Source organism: Prionailurus viverrinus, chromosome D3, assembly GCF_022837055.1.
Source record: "Prionailurus viverrinus isolate Anna chromosome D3, UM_Priviv_1.0, whole genome shotgun sequence".
Taxonomy (NCBI): Eukaryota; Metazoa; Chordata; class Mammalia; order Carnivora; family Felidae; genus Prionailurus; species Prionailurus viverrinus.
Genome location: NC_062572.1, coordinates 67,577,568 through 67,599,793, shown reverse-complemented (window position 1 = coordinate 67,599,793; position 22,226 = coordinate 67,577,568). Strand labels below are relative to the sequence as shown.

Here is a 22,226-nt window from a genome sequence, read left to right as displayed (position 1 = left end):
AGCTGAAATTTTTATCGAGATTATGTTGAATTTGTGTATCAATTTGAGGAGTATTGCTGTCCTCCATGAACATGGAATGTATTTTCACATATTAAGTCTTTAATTTCTTTCAGTAATGTTTTGCAATTTTCAGAGTACAACTTTTACAATTCTTTGGTTAAATTTATCTCCCTGTATTTTATTCTTTGTTCATTATAAATGAAATTATTTTCTTAATTTTACGTTTTGATTGTTCAGCTCACAAAAATTTGACCTTTCCCCTGACCAGTATACCAGCGTTTCACTCACTGTAGTAACCAAAGGCCTCCCTCTCTTGATTTTCTCTTTCTGAACTCCCAGTCTGACAAACCTATTTATTATAGAAGCATGCTGAACATCACTGCAATGTAATTGGAGCCACTTTTTCATTTTCTTATAAATACTCGTGCAGCGCTTGCTTGTTATTCGTGATTTTAGGCAGTTGGACAGACTGGTTTGTATGCATTGTGTGGTTCATATCTGAATCTGATATCCACGGTTCATAGTATAGGTGAATGTAGTTTTGGAGGGGGCACATTGCTTCTTTACTCACCACTTGTAAATGTTTGGTAGCCATATTCATTACCAGCAAGATGACCTCAAATTCCATTTCAAAAACATTTATCTTTTCTTCCTAATATTAGGTACAAATAAACATCTTACATTTTTGGTTATTTACTCACCAACTTTTTTTTTTTTTTTTTTTTCCTGAACATTTGCTGGACGGCACAATCCAGAATCACTGATAACTTGTGTAACTGTCAGGTTTGTCTTCCTTACAGTTTCACGGTGAAAGGGAGTATTTGATTCAGTCATTTTTCCAGTTTGTTTGAGTGTAACAATTTTATTTAAGTAATTTTCCTGTAATTTTTTCTTCTCTATCATCGTGTTTTCCAATGTGTCTAGTTTGTTAGTGCCTGAAAAATTTTTGAAACCATAATTCATTTTATTGCATTTTTTAATGGTTAATTTTCTGGTTTTTTTTTTGTTGTTGTTTGTTTTGTTTTGTTTTTTGGAGTTAATTTTGGACTTCACAAAAAGTTGTAAATATAATACAGAGAGTTCCATATACCCTTCATGCAGCTTTATGTTATCATCTCACATAATCATAAATTCTATGGTCCAGAATGTTTATCACAACCAAGGAATTAATTTTGGTACAATACTATTAACTAAAATATAGAATTTACTTGGATTTCAGCAGTTTTCCTACTGATGTTCTTTTTCTGTTCCAGGGTCCAATCCAGGATCCTACATGGCATTTAGTTGTCCTGTCTCTGTTGTTTCCTCCCATCTCTTGATAGTTCCTCAGTCTTTTCTTTGATGACCGTAACAATTCTGTTGTTTTGTAGACTGTTCCTTAATTTGAGTTTTTATCTGGTGTTTTTTATGATCATATTGAGGTTACACATTATTGGAAAGGCTACTGGAGAAGTGATAGGCCTTCTCAGAACATCACATGGGGATGTGCTACTGGTGATGTTATCCTTGATCACGGGTTAAGGTATTAACCTGCCAGAATTCTCCGCTGAACCTTACTATTTCCCCCTATGTAATTACTAAATATTTAGGACATACTGTGATGCTCTGCAGCTGTCTTGTTTCTGCTTACATTTTCACTCACTCACTTTAGCATCCATTAGTAGATCTTGCCTGTGACAGTTATTACCATAGTGTTGTAATGTGAATTTTCTGTTTTTCTCATTTCACCTACATTTATTGATTGAAATTCTTTAAGAAGGAAGACATTTTTTGTCCATTTACGTTTATTTTATCCCGTGGGTTATAATCTAATCCTGTAGTTACTTATTTTATTGCTCAAGGTATTTGACTTTTTCCGTGCTCAAGGTATGGGTTTTCTGTGACTATGTGAAGATGAAGGTAAATCTATTGAGGCCTCAGCTACTTGGAAACTGTTCTGTTTCACTTGACCTCTAGCAGAATGGAGAACAACCTAATTAAAACTTTCCTCCTCTGTCCTCGAATCATGATTTACTGCTTATTTTGATGTCTTTCTCTTTTGGGATTATACTAGTGAGTCTCCCAAGTTTACTGTAGTCAAAATTGATTAATAGGAAACATGAAACACATCGCTCATGAAGTTTATTTAGGTTCCATTTTCTAAATTATAAAATTTAGATTTTATATACAGTTTAAGAATTTCTTATGTTTAAATCATCAATTATTGCTATATTACAAATTAATTCACATTATAAATCTTGTTTTTAGGAAAAGAAAAAATCTGAACCCCTTCAGAGGGAAGAATCTGATGAAGTCTCCCTTCCGAAAACCTCCAGAGAGCTGGAAATTTCTGCTCCAGCTTGTGAATTCAAAGGAGACTGTCTGAAGGTATTAACTGATTCTCAGCTCCAGAATGCTGCCAGTGGACACAACGGGAGTGAAATGTTTGATGTACCACTCACCTCCTTAACTATAAGCAACGAAGGGTCCCTGACATGGAACACAGAGACCTCAAAGGAAGGGGAGGAGGTCAGAGCCTGTGCTGGGGACGATGCCATGAAGCCGAAGGTCGACCCTGGAGACAGTGCCGGAATCAAAGTAGAAACCCCCAAGAACTTTACAGAAGCAGAGGGAAATAAATTGATACAATGTGGACCTTCTGAAAGCCCCTTGCAACCTGATTTTTTTCATACTCAGCAAGAAATGGAAAATTTACAGGTCAGAGAAACTCCGAAAAAGAAAGAAGACAAACAAGCCTTGGGTCTTTCTCCAGAGGTGCTACAAAATGTTGGCCTGCAGAGTTCTTGTGAAGCCAAAGACATTTTTCAGCCACCTAGAGTGAAAAGACTGTATCCCCAGCTGCCAGCTGAAATTGCTGGAGAAGTACCAGCTTTGGTGGCAGTGAAACCCTTGTTCCGCAGCGAGCGACTGTACCCCGAGCTCCCATCTCAACCAGAACTGGTACCATTTACTAAAGAACAGCTAAAAATCTTTGAGCCTGGTTCGTGGCTGGAAAATGTTGAATCGTATTTAGAAGAGTTTGACAGCATGGCTCATCAGGACAGGCACGAATTTTATGAGTTGCTATTGAACTACTCCCGATGTAGGAAGCAGCTGCTGCTGGCTGAAGCTGAGCTCCTTGCTCTGATATCTGATTGCCAAAATGCGAAAAGTCGACTATGGCACTTTAAGGAGGAACAGTTGTCTGTGCAGGTATTTTGACTATTTCAGGAGCCTGGGGGATTTGCGGTGGAGGTGCTCTTCTCGTGAGGCCATCCAGGTCTGGAGTATGCTTATACTAACGCTTGACCCTGACCTAGCCCAGAGTAGTACAGTGGAGGAGTCACAAAATCAGATGCCTGCAGGGGCCACGCAGGTGACCTAGAGAAGTGAAGTGGGCTGAGCGGGATGGTGGTCACTGGGCTCATGCCCAGTGGTCTGGGCTCATGCCTGGCCCAGCAGGGGCAGCTGCTCTTAATTCCTCGCTGATTGTTGCTTTGAGGCTGTGTGGTCCCGCATTGCCACGTCTTTTCAATTCCTAAGAAGAGCTGGAAATCCAGATTTTTATGGGTGGGATCCTGAAATGTAAATGTGGGCAACAAAATACAGAGTAGAGGACAAGCAAGTCATGTCTCCAGGTCAGATCCAGCCTGTGGACCATTTACTTTGTAACCTTGGGCATAATGCCAGGAACATCCAATAGGTGGAGAGTGTCAAGGAGAGCATGATCCATGGAGTAAGCTTGAGATGTGATGAGGAAACAGGGAAGGCAATCAGATGTGGCTGTATGGAGGCCAAGGTGGCCATTAGGAAAGCCATTCCATAGTGGCCTGGGAAGGATGGCAAGGAAGAGAAAGCCGCTCTTGGCAAGTTTGGCAGTGAAGGGAAGCTGGAGATACCAAGGAGAAATATGTGCTTTTCCCCCGTCCTTAATCCTTATTTATTGGGAGACTTGTGTATCTCTCTTTGTAGATAGAAAGGAGTCTGTGGAGAGGGGAACATTTGAAAATACTAAAAAGGAGGATAGAATCAAGAACACAGCTGAAGGTGTTAGTATTGGGGTGTTAGTATTGGAAAGGAGAGGAATTTCTTTTGAGCAGAGGGTAGATACAGAGATATTTTGAAGTCCCTTAAAGTTGTGGAGATCTCACATTATCTTCAGTGTTTGCAAAGTAGAAGGTAAGATTATCAATCATGAGAGTCTTAGGAGCAAGTTTTATTATTTTTTTCTGAGGGTTTGTTTTTCCTTCTTTGACCTTGTGATGCTTTACAATTGGCATTATACTTCTCGGCACCTGATTATATATTTGATTTATTCTTCTCTATGTGGCGGTACTGTCCCCTCACCATGATTTATAAGCTCTTTGAAGGTGGTACTGAGCCAATGCATCATATGCCTGCAGCCTGATTATTTCAAGTGCAAAGAGTTAACTGGTTTCCTATTTTCCCCTTTTGTCCACTGCTAGGGTATCTGTGCAGATCAAGTGAAAGTTTCTGGCTATCATCGCTACCAAAGAGTAGAGATGAATGAAAATGCACTGGGGGAGCTAAAGAAGCTATTTGATGCCAAATCTGAGCACCTCCACCAGACCCTCGCTCTGCATTCGTATACCTCTGTGCTCTCAAAGTTGCAAGTGGAGTCTTACATTTATGCCTTACTCAATAGTTCAGCTGTTCTGAGATCTTTAGCAGTTCAAGGCCAAGGTAGGTGAATAATCAAAGTCTCACTCTTTCTTGTGATCTGCAAGGAAAAAAAGAATTGAGGGGTTGGTTGAATTGTGCCCTAATTGGTATTAGAAGGGAACATTTGTGCTGTTTTACCTTGTCATTCCCAAAGCAGGATGGAGATCTGCCTTAGTAACATTTCTTGGGAGCTATGCCAGGTCTCCCTTCCCTGGGGCTGTCAGTCTGTGCTTCTCTGGGAAGCCAGAGAGCTTGCTTTTTATCATTAATGCCCCTTACTGTCCTATTTATGTGCTTCTTAACCAAGTCAAATTCAAATGCAGTTTTTGATTGTAAAACTGATACTCAGCATACTTTTTCATCCTCTGTTGTACTTTATTTTTGCTTGTCTGGTTTGTTGGGCTGTTTTATACAGCTTTCTTCGGAGGATCTATAATGTTCTGCATTTTTTATCATATTTGGGTTTTACAAGACTAGCTTTGATTGTGTCATGTATTAAGTATGAATTAGCTAATTGAATTATGCAATTTTTATTTCTAGGGGAGATATTAGGAATATTTAAAGTAAAAAAAATCCTTCCCCCTCATTGATTTCATAACTAATCTAAGAGCTGGGGTTAGACCAGAGGTCTGCTGCTTTTTAAATAAAAAATAGATTTTGATGAAGTTGGTTTTCCCTTTGTAATACTTCACAACATTAAATACAGTTTTGGATTACATATTTAGTAGAGAGAGTTAAAAAAATTTTTTTTAACATTTATTTATTTTTGAGAGAGAGAGAGACAGAGCATGAGCAGGGGAGGGGCAGAGAGAAAAGGAGACGCAGAATCCGAAGCAGTCTCCAGGCTCTGAGCAAGCTGTCAGCACAGAGCCTGATGCGGGGCTCGAACCCATGAACCATGAGATTATGACCTGAGCTGAAGTTAGATACTCAACCAACTGAGCCACACAGGCACCCCGAAATTCAGATTTTTAAAGAAGTTTCATTTATTTAAGTGATCTTTGCACCTAGCGTGGGGCTCAAACTCACAAACCCAAAATCATGAGTCGCATATTCTTCTGACTGAGCCAGCCAAGTGCCCCAAAATTCAGATATATGTATGTATATATATATATATATTTTAATTTTTTAAAAGTTTATTTATTATTTATTTTGAAAGAGACAGAGCACAGGCAGGGGAGGGGCAGAGAAAGAGGGGACAGACATCTGAAACGGGTTCTGTGCTGACAGCAGGGCCCGATGTGGGGCTTGAAGTCACAAATGTGAAATCGTGACCTGAGCTGAAGTCAGACACTTAACCACCTGAGCCACCCACGTGCCCCAAATTGAGATATTTCTGATGCAGTTTTTTCTCCTTTGGATTTTTATCTGAACTAAATATTTTGAGAAGTTATTTATTTATTTATTTATTTATTTATTTATTTATTTATTGAGACACTAAAAATTCTCCCCAAAACACCACTTATATGGGGCTCATTTAATCCTCTTTTTAATTTATAGCTGGTAAACAGACTGAAAGCTTTCCCTCTGATCTGTGTCAACTAAAGGAGTGCATTAGTGTCTTATTCATGTTCACCAGGAGGGTTAATGAAGATACTCAGTTCCATGACGATATTCTTCTCTGGCTGCAGAGATTGGTAAGGAAACAGATAATTGAAGAATTATCTCTTATTATAGTTCTTTTTCTCAACAGCTTCTTCAGCTAATTCATTTAATATGTTAATTAGTGACATTTTCTTTGTTCATGACACATGGAAATAAGTTATACTTACCTAGTGTGTTATTAAGCACACAGTGTTTTTTCTTTCTAATAAAGTTTAAGCTAAATAATCTTGGGGCTTCATCCTTGGGAAGAAATGGAAATGTGGGAAGCATGGTAAAGCAAAGATTAGATACGTAGTTAATATAGGCCGCCGCTCTGAAAACTTCCATGTCATTTAGTTTTATCATCTTATGTTTGATGTTTCGTTAAAAGATTAAGAGAAAAAAGACAGGTGTCAGGATTTGGGAAACTTAAGAAAGATGTTAAGTGTAGTAGCGAAGGAAGCTTCTTTGTTTAGTGGTTTTCAGTGGGGCCGCCTTGGGTGTTTTTTTAATTTTCATGCTAGAGTTCTTACATATGTGGTAAGATCCCAAGCATACTTACTTGGATTTGAGAATCTGTTACAAACTGAGACTACATTAAACTACTTGGCTTGTATCTATTCACATGTGGCCAGGAACATTGGGAATTTGTCTTTTGCCAGGTAATAAAAATTGGGTTGCAGGAAAATACTTACGATATTTTGATCGTAGTACTCATGGGTTCATAGGCCTCTGTGTGTCTCTGTGGTAGAAAGTCACCGTTCATAGTGTATCTTTGGGTGTGTACTACATGTATGCTATATGGGTATATATGCGTGTAGTAGATCTCTCTGGTTATTCTTCTGAAAGATTCACGTATTTCAACATTGGCTAAGTGACTTACTAGACCCTTAGGTGCATTTTTCTTCTTAAATAGTGAAACTCTATGTTCTCTCCTGTTCAGGTATCAGTGTTACAAAGAGTTGGCTGTCCTGGAGATCACTTTTTCCTTTTAAACCATATTCTTCGATGCCCGGCAGGTGTTAGTAAATGGGCTGTTCCTTTCATCCAGGTATGATGAATGGTTGTCTAATTTTGAGTGGGATGAGAGAGATTTTGTTAAACATTTTTTCCTGAAGAAATTGCTTTTTTTCCCTTAAAAAAGCTATTTAAAAATATTAATATTTAAAATAAAAATTTTAAAATACATCTATATATATATTCGTATATTCATAGGAGTTTTTATGCTGAAACTTCTTGAGCCACCCTAATTGATGAAATTAAGATAGAATTATAAGAGTTCCCTTGTAGTCTGGCTTGGTAGGTTCAGTAGTATTTAATTTTGTAAAATTTCTGTGCAGGAAGGCTCACTAGGACTTTTTTGGTAATACTCAACACAGCTTTGTAAATTAATCCATCTCAGTTGGTACAGACGAGGCAGACATCTTGAGCATCTCAGTGCTTTAATACTAGCAGAGATCCGCATCTGTGTGATGATCAACTCTCAAATAATCACCTTCAGTGTTGATTACGTGGTTCATGGGTTCCCCTCTCTGTTGCTTGCCTTTGGGTTGTTCTGTTACTCACAGCAACCACTCAGATGGGTAGAAGCCAAGTGCATGCCAAGTTCAACTTCTCCACATTACCTTTTCTTCAGTATTTCTGGTGGTGAGAAGTTTGAATCGTTTTGGGTAGAAGGAAGATTTTTTGTTTTGTTCTCTCTTTGGATTAAAACAGCAGCATTGTCCTGCATCCTGTCTGGTTACAGTGGTCGAAGGACAGTGCTTAGCGAGCGCTGCTCTTGGAGGACAGCGGACTTCAGTACTGCCAGGTAGCCCGCCAGCTGCGCTCTGCTCTTGTGGATTCGGTGCGAGTCCATCTTTGTTTTCATAACCGCTCCCTTTGTCAGGATGCTGGTGAACTAAGAACGTGGATACTCGGGTTGTTGGTTTTCTACAGTATGCTTTTTCCTTTTCTGATTTCAGATCAAAGTGTTGAATAACCCATCAGGGGTCTTTCATTTTATGCAGTCCCTTGCTCTGCTAATGTCGCCTGTCAAGTAAGTGTGGAAGAGCTTTATGAAGTAGAAATTGAAATGCTTCTTTCTACCAAAGGATTGGCTTCCTAAACTGCTCAGATCCAAAGAACTGCTAAGGGAAGAGTCAGCATTCCAGAATTTAATATTGTGGATTTTCTTTGGTTTGGATACCCTTTGTCCCCAGGTGACCTTATTAATTGCTTATGTATAAACAATTAAGCTTTTCTGGGTGCCCCTTTTTAGTGGGTTTGCCTCTCCTATCATATATGTCATTGTGAAAGGTGCCGTGGGGAGATCGGAAAAATCATCTTTTCCTTAGAAGAAGACATTTAGAGTCAGAGAGGGAAAAGCACAAATTGCCAAGCTGCGATTGGCACACTAGCACTGAAGAGGCTGAAGAGAGGAGGGTGGAGCCATGGAAGAAGGTTCTAGGTGCATGAGCTGGATTGCAAGAATGGGGTGGATCTCAGCAGGAGTGAAGGAGCAGGCAGTGCTCTGGCAGTGGGGAGAACAGGCAGTGGCCCCAAGCACAGGTACAGATGGCTGTGCAGAGGACAGGCAGGAGATCAGTGTGGCTGGAGTGAAGGACTATGTGGGGGATGGTCAGACAGATGAATAACCACGGTGACTTGGATTATAGAAAGGTTTGACATTAAGACAGAGGAATCTAGAATTGATATGGTCTGGGCCTGGCAGCAGTTGAGGACTTTTGAACAAAGGTAAAAGTCGTATCAAGGAAAGTTGGGATTGACTGAAGGCAGAAGAAGATGTGCTTCTGCTTAACTGAATTACAGGTGCAGACTTTTGGCTCTTTTGGCTCTGGATCCTAACTCACCATCCGGAGGACACTTAACTGGGGAAAAAGGCACAGTCTGTCTAGGTGACCTTGAACAATGTTACTACCACTTGCTCTTGGTCCTAGAAAGCCCGTCTGCCTCAGAGCCTGAGGTGGGATCATGGTGGTGGGAAAAAGAAGGAGGGGTACCTAAGGTCATCTTCCCAGAAAGGGATTAAGTAGCTGGCTAAATAAGGAAATGGTGGGAAAGGGGTGGTTCTGACATAACCCTGTAGATGTCTGAGCCTGACTGACTGTGAGGGCACTGGTGCTGATAGACCCAAAAGACAAAGGAGAGCCGTTTTATAAGGAGAAATGTCTGAGGTCATTGGGGGCCTACAAGTGACAGATACCAGTGGACATTTGGGGCTTCAGGACTGGAGCTCCTCAGGTTGCAAGGGCAGCAGTGGACCTATAGAGCTGGAAGTCATGGGAGAAAGTTTCTGTAACAGGAGGGAATGGATGAATTTTTCAGGGTCAGGCCAGAGGGGAAGGAACAGGGGGCTGAGAACCGTGTTGTGGTCCAAGAGGAGAAACTTCTCTAGTTATACCTGCTCCTCAGATCTAGCCAACACCTTGTGAAGTCTGGCTGGCAGGAATTCTCTCCAGTTCTCTCTGCCTGGGTACAGGGGGGCTTCTGCAACCTGTGGTAGATACGATTTTGACTTAATGTTTTTGCATTAGATGTACTCTTTTGCCCTATGCAAGCTTCTGAGTTACCTGCAGATTGTCCTTTTTTTATTCAGTAAAGCATGGTTCCTAAAATCGTGTACCTGGCAACACTTGGCAGGCCTGGCTCGAGTTAAGGTACCGCCACTCCGTACGTGTCAAGGTCCCAGGGAGTGTGGGGGCTGTGCCGGCATAACCGCACTCCTGCAGTGACTCGTCATGACTAATTCAGAGTGGTGGAGGTCTCCACCCCCAATTAGTAAGCTTTTAGCTTCCCTGAGTTTTAGCCAGTTCTTATTTCTTGTTTACTACTTTAAGCCATTTGAAGACTGGATGGATGGCTGACTCTTCTCTAGGGTCAGTAGATGATCCAGAGTATGTGCATGTGGGCTTTCTGCGTTTATGTGATGGGTTGATTTCCCTTGTCCTTTAGAAATCGAGCAGAGTTCCTGTGCCACATGAAGCCCAGTGAGCCGAAGCCATCCTCCTCGGGGCCTGCATCTGGGACCTGGACACTAGTAGATGAGGGAGGAGAAGAGGTAATTTGTCATGTCTGCATTATTTTGGTTAATCATTTTTAAGCTTCTCTTATGTACCATGCATTGTTTCAAGCACTTTTCACATAGCATCGCATTGACTTCTCCCAGTAGCCACAGGAGGCAGGTACTGATGGGATCCCCACTTTACAGATGAGAAAACTGAGGCACAGGGGGTGAATGATTTTTCCCAGATCATAAGGTCATTAAATGGTGGCACCTCTAGAGCCTGTGTTCTGAACCAGTGTGCTATGTTGACGCCTGTGTGTAGAATATCTTCCTCTTCAGCTGGGAGAATTTGGAACCTGGGAATATTTTCATACTCTATAAAATTTGCATTAGGATTTTCTTTTATGTAGTGACAAGTTTCTGGACTGGGAGCTGGGGCTTACCGAGGTTCTTCCTTTAACTGTTACAAATACTTGCCATCCAGATCTTCTCATTTGAAAAGTAGAAGATAGTTCTTTATTCGTGATGAGGATTGAATGATCAAAATCTAGTTTCTCAAGATAATACTTGTTGATTTTTATTTCTGCTATATACAGGGTTAGTGTATTTGTAAGGGGTTCTCCCTCCAGCTAGTTATCAGCCCTGGCGCTTTTTTATGGTCCACATCCTGATTTGATGTGCTGTCCAGGATGGCCAGGGACCAGATGTACTGAGACTCCTTTTTAAAAGGAGTTGACAGATCACAACAGACAGTTCTCAGAATGACAGCCATGGCAGGTGTGGGGATCATGTCTGTATTTACCCAAGTGCTCATTCAGGAATGGGAAGCCCCTTCACACACTTCTTACTCTTTAGACATCTTTGCTAGAGACTGAACAGTCACCTTGAAGAGAGTCTCTCAGGAGCTGGTGCAAATCGGTCTTTTAAAGATTGTGGTGGAACCGTTTTTTTTCCCCTCAAGAGTGTTCTCCCCTGAGAGAGAAGTCTTTTCTGTGGTAGGTTTCCTGCATTTACTCCCAGAAACAGATAATGATTGAGGACCCTGCAGTGGTGCCTGGCTTCACTGATTGTTGAGTGAATTCCAGAACTGGGGGAGTAGATGAGAGGGTTGAGAGTGCTGTTGGCTCTATAAAGGCTGTGGGGAGGAAGGCACGCCAGATCCGCTACATCAGTGGTTGGTTGACGCTGGCTGCCTATTGCAGCTGCCTTGGCAACTTAAAACTCTTGCCCAGGCCCCTGGCCAGACATCCAAGTGCTTAAAGGCCTCCTTGCTGATTCTAAAATACAGCCAGAGCTGAGAGCTACTGCTAGTAGAGCTGAGGCTTGCTTGTTAGCCATTTAGGACCTAAAATGGAGGGGGAAATGAGTGGCTTGGGAAATTACGAATGAATCACATTAGTCCCTTGCTGAAGTTGAGTGAGAATCATCAGGATCTCTGCATTTTTCATAGCGTTCCCTTTTGAGTGTAGCATATCTTAGGACACAGATCAGCTTGATTTCTAAGTGACTTTCGTGCCGTGTGTCAAACAAGAACCTCAAAGGCTTCGTCTGTGGAATCGCTACATATGACCTGTTACTCTCTCCTGCTCTGGCAGCACCACCTGACAACGGAGCCTCAGTTATCTATGGCAGATACAGAAATTGCTTCGCTGTAAGGCAGTTAAGTACTACAGTAGGCCTTGATTTGGGGGCAGGAGACCTGTAGCTAAAATAACTGGGACTCAGTATGTGGCTCTTTAATTGATGTTGTCAAAGCAGTGAGCTTTATAGTAAGATTCTCTACTCTAGAAGAACTTTTTTTGTTTAAATCTTCTTTGGGACGGAGATTTCGTGAGAGCAGTTTCGGCCACTGAAGGACGGATGTGACCCAGATGCACATAAAATTGTGCTTGCAATTTTGGGGGGTTTACAGCCCATCTGTGGAACTGATGCTGGGAGGGGAAGTCCATGAAGACACATGGTCCATGATGTACCACTCATGCCTGTGATAATTTAGCTCCTGTTGACTCTAGAGCACGGTGCGTTCTCATCAAATCAGCTGACGTGATTGTGCATCTTTTCCCTTAGGATGAAGACCCTGAGACCAGTTGGCTGCTTCTTAATGAAGATGACTTGGTTATCCTTTTATCACAGTTTCCATTTCATGAGCTCTTTCAACATCTTCTTGGGTTTAAAGCAAAAGGTAGACTGATTTCTTTTGTCCTGTGTAAAATGTGGTTCCTGATTCAGGTTCCCCTGTGCCTGGCCATACTGAACAGAGATGGTTGCATCAGACCTCAGTGAGATTTCCTTCCTTTCTCTGGTGCTTGTGATTTCCCACTTAGTGCTGAAATGGAGAGAGGTCACCTAGCTTGCACATTGCCCAACTTTCATAAATTGTTTTCATTTTGCACTTTGTCCCAGGTTTCCCATCTCCTGTTCACAGAGGAGCCAGAGCAACGGAGATTGTTATTTTTTCTGCCTTGGCTTAGTTTCCTCATTGAGGTATTTACAGTCGTATCCTTCAGTGTTTTTCATAGCATTTATAATTTTTTCCTTTTCTCTGATTAACTTCTAGGTGATTATTTACCTGAAACAACAAGACCTCAAGAGATGATGAAAATGTTTGCGTTTGTTAACTCACTAGTGGAGCTTCTGGCTGTGGGGTTAGAAACATTCAATAGAGCGCGCTATAGGCAGTTTGTGAAGCGAATTGGTTACATGATCAGGTAATACTGCCGTTGGTACATCTGTTTCTATTTGCTTTCGCCTTGGTCAGATGTAGATACTGCGAAATTGGGATGATGGACATTTTCGTGCATGCTTCACATCTGACTGATTGTAAAAGTAAGAATTTTTTTTTCACCACCTAGCAGGTGGGAATTCTGTAAATGCTTCCAGTCAGGATATTTGGTTAATTAACTCAGATTTAACTGGTTTGCTAGGTAATTGTCCTTAGAGTCAAGATCCTCAAAGCAGTTGCTGGGTTGAACGTGGCCAGAGAAACTGAACTTGGTCAAGGAAGATGAAGCCACTTTCCTTTTCCTTCGCTCCCTCTTTTCCTTCTGCCTCCCAGCCTTTGCCTGGGAATTGCCACCTAGCGGTGGAAGATTGGCAGCAGCTCTTTTGTGTCATTGTTTCCCTGTTTTCTCTTGTATTTATTCTTATTCTGATTTTGTGTTAAATACCATTTAAAGAAAGTTGCAAAGACTTCATCAGCGGCCACTATATTTGAACTAGGGAAAGCATTATTTATTTGATTGAAAAATGAGTTTATGCTTTTCTTATCAAGTACCAATAAATTTTGACAATATATACTGCTTTTCATTGAATTAATTTTGTATCCTCTTTTCTGCATCATTAGTTTTTCTGTATTTACTGGGTCATTCCCGATAGCATATAAATATGCTGTTATTTCTTCCAACCACCCTTCTCTCCAAAAAAACCCTCTAAAACTTCTCCCCCTCTTCGGTTTTGTTTCCAAAACAAAATAGATTGTAATTAATTTATTTTAGATGTGTATCCATCTGCCTTGTAAAGCCAGGTAAATGATTATAGGATGCCCTGAAGGGCTGGAGGGTGCCTTTAAGGGCTTGAGAAAGATGATGGACATGAGATGGTGGGAAGAGGGATGGCTGGTGACTTAGAGAGTAATTTCTTAAAAGCTAAAAGTCTATCTACTTATTATCAGAAGTCCAGACATTTATTTGCTTATTCTGCTTGGTGTAAATAAGGTAAAATCTGTCCTTGGACTCATATACATGATGTAGGATTGAGTGCTCGTTATGTGCTGGGAATATACTTCCTCATTTTATTTTCTCAGTAACTCTATAGGAGAGGCATTGTTATTATTGCTTTAAAGTCAGTATTCCCTCTTTATATTGTTTCTATGTAAATACTTACAGTATTTACTGTAGCATATGGTACATATGTAGCATATGGTAGCATATTATGATTATTCTTTCTTTGTTTTCCATCTGCTTACTTTTCTTTGTATCTATCACAGATTCTTCTCACATCTTCCAGCTGTAGCATACTTTCTACAAGGTCCCTTTCTTCAGGTCATCTGTTGGTTCCAGGTTTTTCCCTCCATGCTTGCCTGAATGCTCCACAATCAGGCTTCCCCCCCAGTACTACCCAAACAGCTCTTAGGAGTGACGGTTGCTATTGAACTTTGTTGTACTGATCCGGTGACCGATTCTGAGTCTTCCTCCTCCTTTACATCTTTCCCATAGTTTACATGGCTTTCTCAGAGTTGCTCACTTTCTCCTTAAGACACTTTCTTTGCTTGGTTTCCAGGATCCCACATTCTCCTGGTTTCTCCTCCATTTTACCTGGCTGCTCATTTTCTGACTCTGGTCGTTTTCATCCTCACGTCCCAAACTTCTTGATGTTGGCGTGCCTCAGGGCTCATTTCTGGACCTCTTCTCTCCCATCTAAACTTGCTCCTGGGACCTCATCTGTTCTCATGTCTTTAAATACCACCTAAATACTGTTAGGATTGTCAGAGTTCTATTTCCAGCCCGTGCCTCTCTCTTAACTCTTAAGCTTGTAAGTCCAGCTGCCAAGTCGGCACCTCTACTTGGGTGACTCATGAACATTGTAGTTTAATACACCCAATGGGCCTCCCTCTTCCCGCCTCCCGCGCTGCTTCTCCGTGGCCTTCCCAGTTTCAGTAAGTGGCAGCTTCATTCTTCTGGTCGCTCTGGCCAGAACATTTGGTGTTATCCCTGACCTTTCACACCCCACATCCAGTCTAATGGCCAGTTCTGTCTACCTTCAAAACACCATCTGCCATCAAATCTAAGATGCCACCAATTCTGAAGATGCATTTATGTGTCTCTAAGAAAGAAAAAATGTTACCAAAATATGGCATGTTAGCAATTTAATATACATTCCAATCGCAGGGATTGTGTGAAAGTGTGAAATGTTCATCCTCTTGAACCAATGAAACATGCTATTTCCAGAATCCAGCCGGAATTCTCACCTTCACTGCTACGACTCTAGTTCATTCTTAGGTATTTCTCCCTAATTGTAATTGTAATAGCTTCCTGACTTACCTTCCTGCTTTGCCTTGCTCTCCCCCCCCCCCCCCCCCCCAGCTTATTCTCACAACAACCAGTGTTCCTGGTAAATGGTGAGTCAGTTCATGTCACTCCTTTGCTCCCAGTCCTGTTCAGAGTAAAAGCCAGAGTCCTCACAGTGACCTCCAGCAGCCTTCATGGTCTGGTTTCCTGTCACTTTTCTCATTTCCTCTCCAGCCAGTCTCCCTCTCAGTTACCTTGCTTTTGCACACTGGCTGCCTTACTGTTCCTCCAACATGCTGACCACATCTTGGAACCTTCATTGCTGTATCTTCTTCTTTTTTATTAAAAGAAAAAAATTTTTTTAATGTTTATTTTTGAGCGAGAGATTGAGAATGAGCGGGGCGGGGGTGGGGATCAGGGGGCAGGCAGAGACAGAGGGAGACAAGGAATCCGAAGCAGGCTCCAGGCTCCGATCTGTCAGCACAGAGCCCGATGTGGGGCTCGAACTCACGAGCTGTGAGATCATGACCTGAGCCAAAGTTGGATGCTTAACCGAATGACCCACCCAGGCGCCCCTGGTGTTTTTTCTTCTACCTGGGGATGCTCTTCCCTTAGATATCCCTGTGACTTCTTCCAATGTTTACTCACGTGTTCCTCTTCAGTAAGGCCTTTCCTGCTCCCAACCAACCCCCTTAATCTGGCCAACTCCAGAGAAACATTATTCCTCTCTCCTACGTATTTTTCTCAATGTCACTGATAACTATGTGACAGACTATATTTCTCACTTTATTTTGTTTGTTGTCTGTTTGTCCTCCCATTAAATGTAAGCCTCATGATGGTAGTGTTTGTCCCCCCATTGAATTCTTTTCAGAACTTAAAAGATAGTAGGTGTTCAGTAAATATATATGAATAAATTTGTGTTTCAAATGTAATATAAAGGTGTTAGGATTGAGTGCATTAACGAGAAGTGCCATATTGCCTGTCTTCACACTTAGGATGACCCTTGGTTATGTGAGTGACCATTGGGCACAGTTTGTGAGTCACAACCAAGGCTTGGGTTTGGCCCAGCAGCCCTACTCTGTGGAGAAACTACAGGTTGAATTTGATGAGCTGTTTTTGAGAGCTGTCCTCCATGTGCTGAAAGCCAAAAGGTAAGGAGTATGATGGTAACTGTGGAGAAATGGCTCTCTGACTAGTAAGAAAGATTGGCGTGAAAGTCATCGATTGTAGTAGATGTCTTATTTTTTAATTATTTATTTATTTTTTTACATTTATTTATTTTTTGAGAAACAGAGTGAGAGAAAGCGTGAGCAGGAGAGGGGCAGAGAGAGAAGGAGATGCAGAATCCGAAGCAGGCTCCAGGCTTTGAGCAAGCGGTCAGCACTGAGCCTAATGTGGGGCTCGAACCCATGAACTGTGAGATCATGACCTGAGCTGAAGTTGGGCGCTCAACCAACTGAGCCACCCAGGCGCCCCTGTAGTAGATGTCTTATATAATGTCGAGGTGTATTTCATCTGCTTCTTATCTTGGGCAAATTCGTGGGTTTTAGTGTCCTTATTTACAGTGGTGACTGAAATGCCCTTTCTTTAATGTTTCTTTCAATCTTACAATAACCCAATTGTGATATCTCAGTTTTGCCACCCCTGAACTTTTGGGGTAGCCTAGAACAAGGTATGAATTCTGTTTCACATCCACTCAGTGCCTGAGTGAGGCAGAGTAGTGCACAGTGCAAATGATTTGCCAGTTTTATTGTTTCAGTTGTCCTACTTACTCTGAGGGTTTCAAGGTCTAGGATTCTTATGGGTCCTGGTCCCCTGTCCTGTCTGTGTAAATGCTGGCTTCTGATCATGTTGTCTTCTATTGCTGCTTATAGCCCGGGTTACACTTGAGGGTACCTCCTGCACTGTCTTCCCTGAGCTTCTGGCCAAGGGTAGGAGCAAGTTCTGCTAACAGCCCTGTGCCCTCTGCTGGGAGGGGTTTGCTGGCCTCCAGCTTCACTCAGTTAACTGCCAGCTCTTCCCCACCTTTGCCTTCTTCTGAGCTATGCTTCCTCTTGCCATGGGTCTCTTAGCTTCAGCCCCGTATTTATTGCATGTTGTGGAGGGGGTTTGAGTCTTGGCTATTTACTGTCACCTTGGGCAAGTCACCTAGTGTTCGTGTCCTCACTTTCTTCATTTGTAAAATGGAGAGGATGATGCTACCTGTTGTGTTGACCTCATGGACATGTTACTAGGATGAAATGCAGTAATGTATGGAAATACTTTGTAAACCCTGAAGGACTTTTTAGGTGGTAAGTGGTGGTGGTTCTTTTGTGGTTTTGCTCGCTTAGAGAAATATCAGAATTCCTTGACTAAGTCTTAAGCACTTGTAGGCACTCAGAAGGCATGGATCTAAGATAAATAGAATTTGGGCTTAGAAATTTATCTTTAGGTTATTCATCATACATTCTGTGTTATCCATAAATTCGCTTGTCTCATGAGGTACACCAGATCCTGTGCAGAACCCGGCCGGGGGATCAGGAATAGCCTCCCATCTCTGCTCTCATCACTTATCCTTGCACCTGCTTAGCTGAGATGGAAAGTTCTCGCCATAGCTACCAGCTCTTAGATTTTGAGCTGTGAACTGTCCTCTAGTATTATATCTGTAATTCACAAAGATGATCATCATTTTAAAGTTTAAAATATTGAGAACTGTTACTCTTGAGTATAATTTATTTTAGGAAAGAAATTATACGAGAATCAGATATTTAAAGCCATGATACTTAAATTTATTTGGCACTCCAATAGAAATTTCTGATGTGGTTATCCCCCAAAACAAACCCAAAAGATAGCCAAAGCCTAAGCCACTTACTGCATATCTGCCATGTGGGGAATTTTGTAGCCTGAAATACAGAGTTCTGTGATGACTTTTTAAAAAAAAATTTTTTTTTAGTGTTTATTTAATTTTGAGAGAGAGAGGGAGACAGAGCGTGAGCAGGAGAGGGGCAGAAAGAGAGAGGAAGACACAGAATCCGAAGCAGGCTTTGGGCCCCAAGCTGTCAGCATAGAGCCCGACATGGGGCTCGAACCCACGAACTGTGAGATCATGACCTGAGTTGAAGTCGGATGCTTTGCCAACTGAGCCACCCAGGCGCCCTCTGTGATGACTTCTAAGGCCTCTGCAGTTTTCTCTAATTGTTTTGGGATAAGTTATACAAGAGTGTCAGGTCCTGTGTGAGGTGTTAGGATATTATTTAATTTTTTTTTTAATGTTTATTATTTTTTTTAGAGAGAGAGAGAGACAGAGACAGAGACAGAGACAAAGAACAAGCAGGGGAGGGGCAGAGAGAGAGAGAGGGAGACACAGAATCGGAAGCAGACTCCAGGCTCTGAGCTGCCAGCACAGAGCCTGATGTGGGGCTCGAACTCAGAGACTGAGAGATCATGACCTGAGCTGAAGTCGGCTGCTTAACCGACTGAGCCACCCAGGCGCCCCTTGGATAATTATATAATAAGACAGAAGCTTGGCTAACCTGAAGTTACGGTTTCTTCAACCTTTGCTCAAGAGTCTAGCTGTTGCTTTTCAAATCTAAGTCAGTAGTGGTTTGGGTATAGATGTGGGTCAGGCATGCACTATTTAATACCTTTTTCTTGTTCTCTTAATAAGCCTAGTTTGTAATTGGACAATTTGTAGTTTTGCCCAAAATAAAGCAACCGTTTTGAGTGCCTCCCTGTTTTTTCCAAGATTTTTTTGATATAAAATTCACACCACAAAGTTTTAATAGCATTTAAAGGTGCTATTGAGTGCTGATTGTTTTCAAGATACTGGCTTAGGTAGTGGATAATTAAAATGCAAGACTCTAGGTTACATGGTGGTTTATTCAAAGATGAACAAAACCTGGTTTCTGCTTTCAAATTGTCATGGTTTGTATGTGTACGTAAATTACAGTAACTTGAGGCATTTCTCACTGTGTGGTTTGAGGAGCACTTGAGTCTGAGTCACCTGCGGTGACTATAGAATGTGCAAATTCTTGGGCCCCAACTGTGATCTACAAAATCAGGATCCTATAGGCAGGCCTTGAAATCTGCATTTTCCACTTTGTGGCTTTTTCTGCCCACTCCAGTGTGAGAACCACTGATAAAGGGTATGATGTTGCCAAAGTCAGGTGTGGACCAAATTCTGTGATAGTCCTGAGGAGGAAATCAGAGGAGGGCTTCACAAATGGATTGGTAGCTGCTTGCAGGTAATAGGTTCTTGCCAGGCTTGTCCAGGAATGGTCTGAACACAGCGAGGGCTCTGGTTAGAAACATGGGTCTGAGCTGTAAGTGCAGGCCTTTGAATGTGGGGCTTGAAGGGTTTGAATTTGATTCAGTGATGAGTGGGGAGTCACCGGAGGGCTTTTGGTTCTCCTCCCACCCATGGCACACGTGTCTGTGTGTACACACATACCTGTACTTAAGCTCACACACATACATCCACATCTAAGCAACCTGTCACCTAGGTCTTAATAAGATCTTTGGTTTAAAACACAGCTCTGCCTCTTACCACCCCTTCTGTGCCTTGGTAGCCTTATGCGTAAATTGGGGATAGTGTCAGTGATAGTTCTTGCCCGGGTCTTGTGAGGATGGAATGAGATGATGTAGGGTGATTAGAACAGTACCTGGCACAGAGTAAGTGCTTTGTGAGCATTGCTGTCATTGCTGTCCATCCTTGAGGTGTGGGTGACTGAAGCATGTTAGCGAAATTGCTGTGCTGTCATTTAAGAATTTGTTTTTTCTACCAGAGCAGGTCTGCCTGCTTTCTCAGTGTGGTGAGGTTGACTGATGGACGAAATTATTCCTACTCTTTAAAATGCAGACTTGGCATTTGGCTGTTTATGTCAGAGATGCCCTTTGGGACGCTGTCCGTCCAGATGCTCTGGAAGCTCTTCTACCTCATGCACCAGGTGGAGAGTGGGAATCTGGAGAAGCTCTGCATCAGTCTCCCGCCTGCGGAGTGCAAGAGGCAGCTCCAAGGTACGGCCGGGCCACAGCAGGTAGCGGAGGTCTTTCCTACCTGTGTGCCTTTCTCGTCGTGGCTTTATTCTTTTTATCTTGTAGAAGGACTAAGAGTATTTTACTCTGTGTACTCATAAGTAGAAATTTTGAAATTTGAAAGACGGCTGTATTGTTTTGACATAGTAGAATGGTAATTCCAATTTTCATTATTCTTGAAATGCTCTGGGTGGTAACTTGATATGATCCCGGTTTGGGGAGGGGAAATGAAAATTGGGTTGTGAATGCCCCCAGGGAGTTATTTTGAAAATACAGGGCATTTGATAGACTGCTTTTGATTTCTTAAAGGTGTAAACACGTGGAAAGAATTGTAGGCTTATTGCCTTCTTCCCGTGAAAATTCCATCAGGGGAATACATTTTTTAAACAGTCTCTCTCTCTCTCTCTCTCTCTCTCTCTCTCTCTCTCTTTTAAAAATCTTTCCTCTATACCTTTTCTTTGTGGCATTCAGTCTTCTGTCATGGATCACAGAGCTGTTTGTCAATAGTGCTCCCTAGTGACAAAATGTAATATTGCTTCCACTGCATCCTCTGAGGAGTTGGTAAAACAGACCATATACTGTTTATCACATTTACCAGTATTGCAGTCATGGTTATGACTCACTTCTTGCCCAAGATTTTCATTTATAAGGAAATCTCTTTTGTTTGGGATGCGTGCTGTGTTTATGCAGGGCGCTTTGCTAGTCTTAGCCGTTTTCATTAGTCACATGGTTCATTGGCTGACAGTTACTGAGTAGTTTCACGTGTGCCTTTGAAAATGTCACACCTAGTGATGGTAGTAGCGCTTTGCAGTTGACAGACCCCTTCACTAGTGACTGGTCACTAGTGTCATTTAATCTTTAACAGCTGTTTAAAGCAGATGAAGAAACTGAGAATTGGAGATGTTAATGTCACCTCTGAGGCTACATTATACATAGAGTTGGAATTTCATCTGGTCTCCGGCTTTTTCCCGATGCCTGTAGATATCTATGCTGGAACAGAGACTTTTAAATATTTCTATATATCTTTTAATTTTATATCTTCTTTCTCTCTGGAAGAGCAATTAAACGTGGTCTATGTTCATTCTTCACCCATTTTAATTTTCTTGCCATGAACTTGCAGACCCAGAACATTTTGTGAACTTTGAGAAGTGTCTTTCTTCCATGAATAGCTCAGAAGAGATTTGCCTTCTAACGACATTTGCTCAGATGGCTCAGGCCAGAAGAACCAATGTGGATGAAGACTTCATAAAAATTATTGTTCTGGAGATATATGAGGTTAGAATATTAAGTTTTAGAAATCAGCTAAAAAATGCTTTTTTTTTGGATTGTCCATGCGTTGATTCTTTGGGGATTGCTTTAAAAAAATTTTTTTTTAACATCTATTTATTATTGAGAGACAGAGACACGGCATGAACATGGGAGGGGCAGAGAGAGAGAGGGAGACACAGAATCTGAAGCAGGCTCCAGGCTCCGAGCTGTCTGCACAGAGCCTGACGTGGGGCTCAGACTCACCAACCAGGAGATCATGACCTGAGCCTAAGTTGGATGCCTAACCGACTGAGCCACCCAGGCACCCCCTCTTTGGGGATTGCTTTAAAAAAAGTGACTAACTTGTATTATCTGTACTTATGGAAAGAGAGAATTAAAGGATTATCATTTTGCTCTAAGGAATGTTGAAAATATGAATCATACTCATTCTATTTCCCCCTACTGTCTCTTGACATCTGATGCATGAGTTTCGGTGAGGAATAGGCATTCTGGCACAGCCTGACACTTGTGGTTTTAACAGTCTGTTGTCCCTCTGCCCTGTGTCAGTGCCAATTACGCAGAAGCCTGGCTTCCAAGTCAATTTAGATGAGATGGTGGAAAGGATACTGATGCTACAGCCAGAAGACCTGGGTTTGTTTGAACTCTGTTAATAATTGCTCATCTCACAGCAGGAAAGACACCTCATC

The 22,226-nt window shown here is 41.8% G+C and overlaps 1 protein-coding gene across 1 annotated transcript in view; it reads left to right on the top strand.

The window, feature by feature from the left end:
- The window catches only part of EPG5 (ectopic P-granules 5 autophagy tethering factor), a 108,149-nt gene that overhangs the window by 8,507 nt on the left and 77,416 nt on the right, over positions 1–22,226 (top strand). Inside the window, exons 2-12 of the mRNA XM_047827040.1 lie at positions 2,248–3,192; positions 4,446–4,683; positions 6,163–6,299; positions 7,190–7,297; positions 8,211–8,284; positions 10,201–10,306; positions 12,320–12,434; positions 12,810–12,960; positions 16,254–16,409; positions 20,096–20,253; positions 21,392–21,546. Coding sequence (XP_047682996.1) covers positions 2,248–3,192; positions 4,446–4,683; positions 6,163–6,299; positions 7,190–7,297; positions 8,211–8,284; positions 10,201–10,306; positions 12,320–12,434; positions 12,810–12,960; positions 16,254–16,409; positions 20,096–20,253; positions 21,392–21,546 — 2,343 coding nt within the window. The remainder of the gene's footprint in view (positions 1–2,247; positions 3,193–4,445; positions 4,684–6,162; positions 6,300–7,189; positions 7,298–8,210; positions 8,285–10,200; positions 10,307–12,319; positions 12,435–12,809; positions 12,961–16,253; positions 16,410–20,095; positions 20,254–21,391; positions 21,547–22,226) is intronic.